The sequence below is a fragment of the Haliaeetus leucocephalus genome, unplaced genomic scaffold (assembly GCF_000737465.1).
Source record: "Haliaeetus leucocephalus isolate CR32 unplaced genomic scaffold, Haliaeetus_leucocephalus-4.0 Scaffold306, whole genome shotgun sequence".
Taxonomy (NCBI): domain Eukaryota; kingdom Metazoa; phylum Chordata; class Aves; order Accipitriformes; family Accipitridae; genus Haliaeetus; species Haliaeetus leucocephalus.
The window spans coordinates 4,386,181-4,398,660 of NW_010972742.1; the positions used below are offsets into that span (position 1 = coordinate 4,386,181).

Consider the following 12,480-nt stretch of genomic DNA (forward strand, 5'->3'; position numbering starts at 1 on the left):
CAATAGTGCATTGCACAAACTGATATAGTAAAACACTTTTTGGTTTCTAGCAGTATGGAGTAAGATGATTTCTCTACCTTGTATACAAATGACAAGGGTACATGATTATCCAACTTCTCATGTAAATGTCCTACGTAAAAGCAGAGAGCTAGTTTTTCTTAAATCTGGTGTTCTGTTTCAGATAAAGTTCCCAAAAGTCCATGTTGTAAGCCATAAGTGGCTATTCTGAAGAGTTTTAAAAAAATATATACAATTGAGTTTAAATTTAGAGTTCTTAGTTAACGCATAATATTGTTTTAGCTGGAGGAAATTTTCAGTGAAACTTCTTAGAGAAGGAAGAGCTCACGCTCCTGCTAAGTAACAGCAGGATTGCTCTGTCTCCCAAAAGTCAGTGTGAGGTTGAAGACAGGATTCAGGTATATATCGTTAATTTTTGAACACAGAAAACTTGAGTAAGGGCAGAAAAGCTCTTTTTTTAATTGCCTTGGGGGGAGGGGGGGGGAAGCAAAGTTTCAGGTTTTGTTGACCATTACATTTCAGCATTCTGCTTGCAAGTACAGTGGTTACGGTCATCTTTTCCAACAGGTATTCTAGAGATGTCCATTCAGTGTTGAATGTGATATGTTTTAAAGGGGGGAAAATGATGTGTTTCTTTTTGACACTCATCCTCCAGAATGCAGCTGATTTCTAACTTCCAGCCACCTATGGTGATTCTAGAGTTTGTGCAAAAATCTGTGTTACAAGGGAGGATGAGAATTTAAACCTCTTCTAACCACTTATAAGCGATCTGTATCGGTTGCTGTTATTTGCGTATGAGTGCTTTCTGTGGGTCACTTTATAGTGTCTTGAAAGGAGTATAAATTAATCCGATCATGAATATTCTGAAGGTGTAGTAGGAATGTTCATATAGGGAAATAGGCCACATACATTCTGTTCCAGATCTAACTGTCCTGCTTCAAGCTTTAATTGGTTGTCCTTGCTAGTGGGCTGGAAGTCAGCATTCCCAGCAGCATTGCTTTGGGATGTCTGCTAGATGTAAAGAAAGAGGATGTTAGCAAAAGCAGCCATTTAAGGAAGAGTTCTCTCCTAATTTGGCAAGTTCAGTTCAGTTTAAACCATATTCATGCAACCCCTTCTGCTGGCATGGTAGTGTGATCACCTCTAGTAGAAGAGAGCGGTGATGTCTGGTATACCTTGGCAAAGTGTATCCATCTGCCCATGGCATACCTGCGTCAGGATGAACTGTATGCTGGAGTTCTGATCTTTGAGTACAGCTTCCCCTTCAGGGAGGCCACGGGAGACTGAGTAAAGCCAGATTTCTGTATGCTGGCAGAAAGACCTACGGCTAGGCTAATAGCTGTTGTCTGATACTCAGTATGGGTATTTGCTAGTCCAAAATATATTGTGCATTTTAATTATTGTGCAGGTGACCAAAGCTAAAGAAAGGCATTGAACAGAAGTTAAAATAATTAAATTTAATGAGTTGTGGAGCTAAATTTTTTTTTTCCCCAAGTACCAGCTGGGGTCATTACTGCTATATTGCTTATCCACTAATGGATTTCCCTGTCTGTTCTTTGACTGTCTTTCTCCCCTTTGTCTGATGGTGCAACTGGGCTAGTTGGATTTGCAGCTTGGAGACATTTTATTGAAGAAGAGTATTCATTTCTTTATTTGTCTGAAAAGTAGTTTGTTTGCTGTAGTGGTAAAGCCCAATCACGGTGCTGCAAATCATGGCATGCTGGTAGACAATTTGAAGAGTGTTTCTGTAGCTGATTGCAGCCCTTTATTCTACCACTCATTTTTAAAGTATCTCCACATTTCTTATATAAGCACCTGAGCATCCCCTGTCACAGAGGCAGCAGGCCATTCTTTATACTGACATAGCTGCCACCTGAGCCCCTGACACCAAAGATTTAGTCTAGGGCTTTAGAAAATATTAATTTTAGCGTGAGAGCAGTGTCTTCAGTTCAAAGTTCTGGTGGCTGTTTAAGGGAGCACAGCAGCACTGAGGAAAGATACTAATTGTGTCCTTATTCAGTCTTGAGTTTTAATGATGACTTTTCCCTGCTACAGATTATTTGTCCTATGCAAAGATAATGCTTTTGTCAAAAAGGAATTTGGATTTTCTGTCAAATATTGATCAAGTGCACTTCTTGGGTCTTTAGACTTTAATGAAATCCATTAAGTGAACACACAAGTGTGAATATATCACATAGAGCGACACTAACACCATTTGCCTATTAGTGGACAACCTCCGTACCAACTACTACCGTTGAGCTCAGAGTTACTTGAAAACACTGCTGTTTGTTACTGCACATGGTTTTGTCATTTAGATGCAGAACGCAATGTAATAATTTTACTCTGCTTTTTGTGATTCTGTTACGTGTCTGGGTTGTAGTTGCATATCCAATGAAATACCAGTTCATTTAGTTATCTTTCAGGAAATATATATGTTCAAGCCCTTCAGAGCACCCGGAGGTATTTATAAACCTCTTAAGCATAAAATACAGTTATTCTGAAGAGGTAAATAAAGTAGTGTGTAGCCCCAGATTATGATTACTCTGCCTCTTTATCCATTTCAAATACTAGATCTCTTTAAACCTCAGAGCCTGTTGGCTGTGTAGTGTCCCTTTGCGTTGATATTATCCAAAAAGCAAGAACATGTCACTGATGTAAATATTCAATGGATTCCACAATACTTAAAAAAAACCCAAACAACAAACCCGAAACTTGGAGGAGGATTAGTGGCTTTTGCAGAGGCTTTGAACAGCACAGATAATTTTATTGGCAGCAAGGATGCAGATGCTGAAGTTTTGACCAATTCCTTGAAGAAAGTGCGCCAGATTTGCTATCTCTGCATGGTGAAAAGCCAAAGAATTGCAAGCAGTTATTGGAGTGAGGGACCATTGATGCAGTCATTCATCAGCCGAACTTCAATGTTTTTGAAAGAAAAGTATGGAAAGAACACACTTTAAGGCTGAAATCTGAAACTAATTAAAACAGTACTCAGCAAAAATAGGAATTCAAAGACAATGGAATAAAAAATGTAGTGAAGACAAAATGTTAAAAGAAACAGGGATATGTGTCAATCCATTTCCTACTATTGTACCTTTTTATATATATATGTGTGTGTGTGTGTGTATATATATATAAAAAAAAAGTCTAAACTTGTTCTTCAGCCCCCTAGCCTTGGGAGGGAGGAGGAGAGACCTAAGGGAAAACCAAGATTGCATGTGCAGGTAGATGTCCTCAGAATGCTCCATATCTCCTGGATAATTGACCAGGGTGAGGCAATGGCACTGTGCATCTCAATGCAATGCAAATAAGAGCCGTGGCCTGCGAGTGGCTCATTAGTTTCACAGTTTAGTAGGATCAGGGTGTTTAGGAAAAGATACAGTAACTTCTGTACAAGGATTTTAAAAAAGAATGGGATGGGGATAGCCTTTCTTCCCATCATGGATCGGTATTTGTTGCTTAAATATTCGTGTAAACTGGAAAGTGTTTGGGGGGCATAAATGCTCTGAAAAAATAGAACAAAGTGTTCTAATTAAATTGTAAGCTAGAGCAAAGGCACAATGTCTAGCTTTCCTATTAATTAAAAAGCCTGCAACCCAGTTCCACAAGGGGAAAACCAATGAGTAGAGGAATTGGAGGCTGCTCTTTTGGTTTATTGATGCTGTTTTGGCCAAGTCAAGAATTCAGCTATCCTAAAATGATCAAACATTGTTTGGAGAAAAAGAGAATTTCCAAACCGGCCTCATTATCTGAGAGAAGCTTAAAAATACCAATTATGGTAGTGTAATTTCTCTCTTGCCTACTTAAGTCTGCAGAGATGAAACTGTGGGAGTGTCCTGCTTGCTTGCTTGCTCATTGCTCTTTTCAAAAGAACAACTGGAGTTTTATCATAGTAGACAAATCCCTTGTTAGCTGTAAGGGAGAAATAGTTTAATGATGAGGGGCAAAGTACTGTGTATCTTAAAAGGAGGCAAATGTGTGTGCGTTCTCCAGTATTACAGTGAACTCAAATTCTGTGATGGGTAAGTATCTGTCAGCCACTTCTGTAAAACTCCATTTCTTGGAGGAATGGAAATAAACTCTTTTTTTTTATATTACCTATATCTGAGAAAATGCTTTTTTGTTTATGTATGTGGTCAGTAAGTATTTCCATGAGAATGGAAGAAACATCACAACAGAGTAATGTGGTTACAAAGAAAAGTCATTTTTCTGCTTTCACTTTTCAAAGAAAACCTAAAGCTTAAAAAGCTTTAAATAATGGTAATATGTAAATTTAATGTGCAACTGTGAGTTGACATGGTCAATTGTAAATGCTCCAAGTGATTGTTTGTTTGTTTGTTTGTTTGTTTTCCCCCTTGATTCTTACCTTCTTCCTACCCAACCGGTTTTTGCAGTGTTAAATGGCCTTGTCAGTAAGTGGAGTGTAATGACTTGTTTGGTCAGCAGTCAGCACATGCAAAATTTCCAGCCCATGAATTATGTAAGCTAAAGACCTTTAGACCCAGCATGATTCTAATGATGGAGCTTTAATTTTAAAAGTTTTAAATTAGCTCTGTGTATGTGTTTGTAGTTTCATAACATACACTATAAAGTAATCCTATAGGCCAAAATATGATCAGTCACGATACAGTCAGTACATTTCTATTTAATGAAGGGACCTTATTGCATTGTTCTGGTTTAAGCCCTTTGGCTGTGGTTTGGCTGTAGCAGAAGGTCTCTGTCTGCTCCAAACCTTAAAGATCATCTGCAGAAGACAGTGTGATCTTTCAGGGGCATGGAGGGATTCTTTTTTGTTTGTTTTGATTGTTTTAGGAGGTGCGTTGCCTTGTTTCTTGTGAGAAGAGAGTCACTGGTGTAGAATAAATAAAAGATATGTGATTAACTTCTAAAAAAAAAAAATGCTCTCGGAAATAAATCCAGTCTGCATTTCTCTAATACACCTTCTCTGTTTAAATAGTTCATGTGAAAGCCAAAGACATCTTACGTGAATGAAGAAATTGCCCTCCTTACAATTACAGCTGTGAGAAAACTGACTCCAAAGCGCTATCTCTGCTATGATGTATTTCACTTTGTGAGGAAGATGGAGAGCCGTTAATATATGAATGTAGTTTTCATATACTCAGGAACACTGTGAAAATGTGAATTATGGCACCTGTAAAACATCACTGATAAACATTTCTTCTAGAAAATACAGGCCATCTTGCTATTACCATAGAAAAATAATGAATCTCAAAAATAATGAAATTTAAAAATACTCCAACTTCTGTTTTTATTTACCTTCAGGTAAAGCTTTTGTATGTACTGAAGTGTTAATTTTCAGTACTTTTCCTACATCCTTGACAACTAGAGTCTCTTGATTTTTAAAATGTGGAATTCACACATCTACTTGGAACCACAGTTTTAAGAAAAATATCAGCTATCATGAGACTCATCATAAAACTGCACAGGTTGGCACTGGTGTATATCCTAGCTGCTAAGTGTTATAAATTGATTTTTTTGTTGTTGTTTTTTATTTCTTAGTTTTCTGAAATAGATTTTGTGTTTCATCTGCATGTATTGGGGGACAAAGATCAATCTTGTTGAAATTTTACAGAGGAATATTTCATTAGGAAGTAAAGAGCTTAGCTTCACATAAACCAGTTGGAATTCCCCAAAGCTGAAAGATGTGGATGCTTGCTGTAATAAAGCCTCTGAATGATAGGGAATTCCTAAGCGGCTGATAAAGAAATGATTTGCAGTACTACCTAGTGCTGCACAAATACTCAAGTTCAGTGAGTATTTAACATGTTTTATGGATAAAGCTATTGCTGTTTACCATTCTGCTGGTTTAAATGAGCACGGTTTTTGAAAGCAGGTGGAAGGACGTTGGGAATACACTTAGAGAAGGCAGTTGTGACCATCCACAAGTGCCCAACTTTTGGCTGCGTTGGGTTGCATGGAGCACCCCTCTGTAGACACTAACTGAAAGACACAACAGCTCTGCTGACTCAAACCAAAGAATCATGTCGCCCCATATCTCATCTCCAGCAGTCGCTGTAAGCATATGCCTGTATACAATGTTCTCCCCAATGTTCTTCCAGCTATCAGCAGTCTCTGGCTCAGGGATTTCTTGAGCTAATATGGTTTCTGTGTGTTTGTTAACGCTCAAAGGGTTTGTGTCCCATGAACTCATCTCAGCTTCCCTGTATGAGCCTTTTAGCACTCCTAGTATCCTCTGACAATATGTTTCATGTGTGTTCCCTAAGGTGAAGAGATGATGTTTGGAAACAGCGTTCTCTTGTTAATAAGCAAAAATTTTGAGGCGATTGCTATTTTTTTAGCTGAGATTTGCTGTCATGGCCGATGCTGGCAGACAAAGGTATTTATTTTGCAAAAGGAGAAAGGAACTGAATGGCATGTTTATTATCTATCAGGACTGCTGAATCTCCCTGCTATACTTTTAATGCTAGTGGTACTGATTTGGCACTATTTTCGGTCTTGTTTCTGCTCCTCAGAACAAAGGATTAAGAAACAATTTCCCAGTCTCTTCAGTTAACACCCCTGTGCCCCCAAAAAGGAATGCATTCTGTGCAATACAGTATGTGATACTTTAATAATGTATAAATCAAGTAGGACAGAAGCTGCCTGTCAGTTTTATTAACTTTGACCTTTTCTCCCATTATAAGGATAGTTTTGTAAATATTTAATGGCCCTTATAGATTTTGACAGTTGGACCTGCATTCCTAGGAGCAAAGGTAGATTATGAAGAAATACTTATAATTAATAAAAATAGCTTAATCATTGGGAGTCAGCCTTCAAGGACAGAATTGGTTTTTAGAATGTATTTATTTTTAATTCCTTTTTTTTTTATGCCTGACTACTAAATGTCAGATTAACCAGGAGGTTATGAAATGTTTTTAAAAGGTTGCATTTAAAATTCATCTATGATTAGCACCTGTCATTACCATTATTTGGATACTTGCTCAGAAATGGAGGTATTTACTTGAAATACCTGTCAGTGTCATTCTGCGCAGTGAACGTAAGTGAATGGTGTCAACAGCACATAATTGCTGAAGGAGGGCTGCTCTTAATAAGATGCAAGAAGAACAGGAACAAGTGTATTCCTGGAGTCAGAGGGGTCTTCTGCCAGAGCGGTCTTTCCCTTTAATTCCCTGCATATTGCACTCACTGCAGATTCTGGTAGTGAAGATTGAAAACTAAGCCCCTGACACTTTGAAACATTGCCTTTCAAACATGTACTGTCCATTGCTCTCATTGATTTCTTCTTTTCTTTTTTCTTTTTTTTTTTCTCCCCCATTTCAGAAATCTGTCAGAGAAAAACAAATTTGAGCAAAATTCATTGGTCTAAGCAGAGTGCTCGGGGCATTACAATCCCCCCGCCTTCCCTGGTGGAGCATGGTTCTCTTCCTATTAGGAATGCGATGTGTCTTCATGTTGTGCCACGGCCGAGATTACGTGGCAAAGCAGCCAAGTAAATCAGGAGCCTGTTAAAAAGCCTTATGGATGCTCTGAGCATTGACATTTGAGTCAAATTGGCTCACAGGATAGCTTCGCTCATTTTAATAGTCGTTTTCAAGTAGATCACTTTACCAAGCTTTGCTTCCCTCATTTTCAGCCAGTACCCTGCAGAATAGCTTTGCCTAAGACCACTTTATTTTCTGTAACCTTTTTTTTAGATGCAGACCATGGGGTTAGAGTTGTTAATGTGTTAAACAGTTTGCCTTTTTCAGAACAAATCTTTAGACAATTTAATGAACACTTGGTGTGGGGACTAGAATGATGAAGGAAATTGCATTTGTCTGACACTGAATCTTTCTCCTGCCCCTTCTCTTCAAAAATGGAGGACTAAATGTAAATGTAGATTGAAAGTGTTTAGAGGTGAGCTTGTAACTTGTTGCGCTTGAAGCTGGTTTCAGGACAGACACAGCACTGTAGCTGTTCTTAAATCTGTGAGCAGTGGGAATGCACTAAAAATCTTGCAGATTCATGTTGTGTCCTTCATAAATTTGTCTTTCATTGGCAGGTAAAATAAAAGGTTAGAGGAGAAAGCTACTGAATGTGAATCTTTCTGCAAAGCTATGGAGATGTGCTAGCAGGTATTTTAAAGGCTAGATTTTTCTTTACAGTGGTAGAAACTTCTTTGCGAATGTTTTGTGGTTTTATGTTTAAGAAAAAAAGATGTGTTATTTCTAAAAAGCTGGTTTATATAGTGAAAGGGTTGCATCTTTCTTCCTCTTTTCTTCTTCCAAAAAGTAAGAATGCTTGATCCCTTGAGAGGAGAAACAGTCTTAACATTTAAAAGCAAGCCCAAGTTTCAGGAGAGGTAGGACTTGAGAGGAAGTCTTTGATTCATCATCTTACTTGCCCTATAGCATAATTTCCTTGTAATACCTATTTCACAGCAGACTTTTTTAATATGCTGTTGTTCATATTGTCTTCCATCCAAGCAATATATATATATATGAAATACCATACATTAACTTGCTGACTGACTGTAATTTGAATCAGGTGGTACAGATAGTAGAGGTCTGACATAGAGTACTGCAGTGGAGTGTATTTTAATATATATGGTTTTTATTATCCAGTTGCAGTACCATGCCGGGCTAGCATCTGGCCTTTTGAATCAGCAGTCTTTGAAACGTTCAGCCAACCAGATGGGAGTATCTGCAAAACGCCGACCAAAAGCCCAGCCGACAACTCTTGTCTTACCTCCGCAGTAAGTAATGGAATATGTTGAAGAGTTGGCAGGGGAGGGGGGCGGATGCTTTTTTTAACTTTTTATTTAATTATTTATTCTTTTAAGTCATCATAATAGCAGCTTTGTGCTTGCATTTTTGTTTCATACAAGTTGACTTATTCTTGTTGGATGGGTGGGGTACCCTATGGAAACAGTATTTTGTTTCTTCTTTTTATGGAGGCATTGTGACAACAGAAAAGTTGCAAGCATTCTTCTCTGTAGCAGGTCATAAAAGTTTTTGCAACACGAGATTGTCATTGAAGAATTATGTTCCCCTGATTAGTATGACTTGGAGCTTCAAGTAGGACTTTTCTGAAGGTCCTAAAAGGCTGAAGCCAAAAAGTCTTTGGTGTGAGTACTTTCTCGACAAACGTCTGTTCTGAGTCCATCTGTTCACCATATGTTAATTTTGCATTGGATCTAAACCTCTTTTACAGGTGACAAGCAATTACGAGGACACTTAGAAACTGTTTGAGGACATAGAGTATCAACACTTTAGGCAGTCTGTGTACTGATGCCAAAAACACAGAAATGTCCACAACTAAGCTTATAAATTAATAAACTGCTTAAAATATTTAGTTACATATAAGAAAATTATCATTATGTAGAAAATGAAGTGCTAAGCAATTATTCATTGTACTGAGCATCCTTGTAGTTTGTGGAAACTGCCTGCTTTTTTTCACAGAACAAGAGTCCCTGATGTATAAACACTATGCTACTAAAAGCTTCATAGTTGTAATGATAAAAGACCCTGTTGTCACCAGAGTCCACAGGCCTAAGTTGATGAAAGAATCTAAGGAAGTTTAGAGTTTTTTCCTTATATGAAATGAGAAAAAAATCAGAGTCAACAGAGCTTTGCCCTTGTATATTAACTTTAAAAGGCTGCTAACTCAAGAATCCATAAATGTTCTATTGTTTTACCGATAAGTCAGATGATGAAGAATGGTTAGAAGGGCAGCTCTAGCAGAACTACAGGTTTGAAAACCAGATGTTCTTTCTCTTATACCTGTGAAAGATCGGGGGTATGTTGTGACAAACTGGCTAAATAGTTTTTTTCCTTTGTTGGGATATCAGGTTTATCCAGAGCTTAAAATGGACTTCTCCAAGAAGTCTATAATCTAGAGTACTGTGATACAAGTTGTCACAGTTTTTATTCAGATATCTTAAAATATTTTGGTGTTCTGTTTTGTTTTTTTTAATCATGGCTTCTCCAGTTACTAGAAATATGTATAGTGAGAGAGAAAGAGCTAGCTTCTATTTTTGCATAGAAAAGTCTGTACTTGAAACAGTTGCAACTGTATAAACTGTAAAATATGAGGTATATAATATACACATTTAAAGGTATTGTATGTCTTTTTATCTGCAGGTCATTTTTCCTTCAGTGGTGCATTTACGTAGAATTTGCAGATAGAATGAAATTTTAGTGTGGTAACTAAACTTTAGCTAGTAGTTGAAGTATGTTTCAGTATCTTATTACTACTTCCAGCATTATTCACAGGGAAAATAATATGTTTATGCTGAGCTGGCCCTTTATCTGTCACTGGTTTCCTCCTCTCTGGCTTCGCTTTGACCTTTCCTTATTTGTCCTTATCTACTATCTTGGTGTGTCTTAAGAAGAGAATAATAGTTATATTAAGTCAAATCAAATACCTGTTGAGCCCAATATCATGTCTCCAACACAGGGCAGAGGCAGATTATGAAAAGACTTATAAAAACAGGCTTATGAGAAGTATGAAAAGAAAAAAAGTATGGCAAATAGATTTCAATATCTTGATTTTTTGCTGTAGTTTCATGCTAATAATGATGAATCATGCTGTGACTTTTTTTTTCTTTTTATTTCTCTTCATTCTCTCTAAAATGCAAAAAAAGAAAACATCTGGGTACACAACTACATATCTCTTTGAAAGGGCATACTGCATACTAATTTTCCCATGGCAATTCAGGGATTTTTTTTTTTTAGCTTTATTGATTAGTCAAGAAAGGGTTAACTATTTCTTTGTCTTTTTTTGCTTTGATGTATGCTATTAAAATTAAGCTCAGTGACAAGTCTTTAGGCTGAGTAACAATGTGCTATGAGTCAAGTACATATTAAATGTTGTTCAGAGCAACTATATTATCTAGAGCTTTTCTTAAACTTAAGTAGTTAAAACCACCTATGTGCCAAAATGTCATTTTAGGATAGCCAATTGGAGCAAATAGCAACACCATAGTAATCCTTTTCAGCCAGCAACGGAATGCAGGAAACACTGTTGCTCAGGAGGCAACGCAGGTGATGATTTGGACAAAGACTCTTCTAAAAACTGTTTTATTTTTATGCAGATTTTGCATATGGATAGTTTGATACTAAACATGTCCTCATTTGAGTTAAAGGTAGCATTAGAGACCATGTTACTGATCTATTTATTTGTTTGCGTTTCCATTCCTTGAAGAAACTGCACAGGTAACTTTTGCTATTGCACGTTACATTCTTAATGGCAATGATGCAAGCTGAGCAATTACCTTGCTAATCCATATATTTGATTTTTACTGGTATGGTGAGGCTTGAGTTTTGTTCCACAGACTGAACATACCCAAATGGTGTCTCTTCACATGAGGGGTGATACAAAACTTGATTCTTGTGCTGTGTCAACTCATTGTTCACTTGAGCCCTTAGTCTCTCTCCCTGCTCTGCTGTTTCTTCTCCCTTCCAACAAACAAACAAACCAAAACCAACCAACCAAAAAAAACCCCAAAACAAAAACCTCAAACCTTCTCAGCCTGTCTTGAAGGCTCAGCCATCTCTTCCTATTCCCTGGTCACAGAAGGAGCTGGACAAAGGATTTCGCTAATGGCAAAGCTGATTCTTGGTCAGCACATTCATTTGTCCCTTGCCAGCCTTAGGCCATCGTTTGATGTCCTCTGGTTTGGAGGTGAAGAGGTCTAGTTTTTCACTAGTAGGTATCTGAAATGGCAGCATCAATGTTGAATCAAAAAGGTATTTTTAAAAATGGAAGGTCTCTGTCCTATGCAACCAGTACTAGGAAAATGTTCATTTTCTCACTGTTTTCATTATCTGAGGGCTTCTAAGGGTGCTGAACAGTTTTGAAGAGAGACCTTTTGGTGTTCAGTTTTGCTTTTCAGTATTGGTTTTCACTGGCTCTGAAAGTGCAGAAAGGAATACTAGATTGATATGCGTCTCATTTCTAGCCAAATGTATCTGTTTGAGAAAATGACTAACTGCTGGCTGCTTTCTCTCCCTGCTTTGTCCCTCCTTCTGTCTTCTATTAACAAGACATCTCCCTGTACTTGCTAATAGATGCATTCCCTCACATGCTTCTCATCTGGCTGCTGGTTCCTTCCTTCTGTTAAGAATCTTAAAGCAGTGTTTGCTGAAGTGCTGAAAGCTGTCAGCTCCTTCCAAGTGACTAGGAAAGCATATACATGCAACCATTCTGAAAACTAGGATGGCTTCTTCTGTTTGAAATAAATAAATAAATATGGTAAGAAATGATGGCTCTTAGTTTTTTCTTTCCTTTTGAAAGGTAGTAATTGATGCAGTTAATTAATCTTGTATTATTTTGCTTGGTGCCACATCTCAAAAGCAAATTCCCAGTTATGAAGTTGTCTCCATGACCCTGTGGGAGCAGAACGCTGCACCCCAAAGTCTGGGGTGGCTGAGAGCAGTAAGACCATGGAGGTGGTCCCTGCCAGTGGACCACCCTGCTGAGAGCCCAGCAGACTCTAGTATG

The 12,480-nt window shown here is 37.8% G+C and overlaps 1 protein-coding gene across 2 annotated transcripts in view; it reads left to right on the top strand.

Annotated features, from left to right (window-relative positions):
* The window catches only part of MED27 (mediator complex subunit 27), a 95,980-nt gene that overhangs the window by 28,824 nt on the left and 54,676 nt on the right, over positions 1-12,480 (top strand). For both annotated transcript variants that reach the window (XM_010570885.1, XM_010570886.1), the window contains one exon: positions 8,601-8,731. In XM_010570885.1, the coding sequence (XP_010569187.1) occupies positions 8,601-8,731 (131 nt within the window). The remainder of the gene's footprint in view (positions 1-8,600; positions 8,732-12,480) is intronic.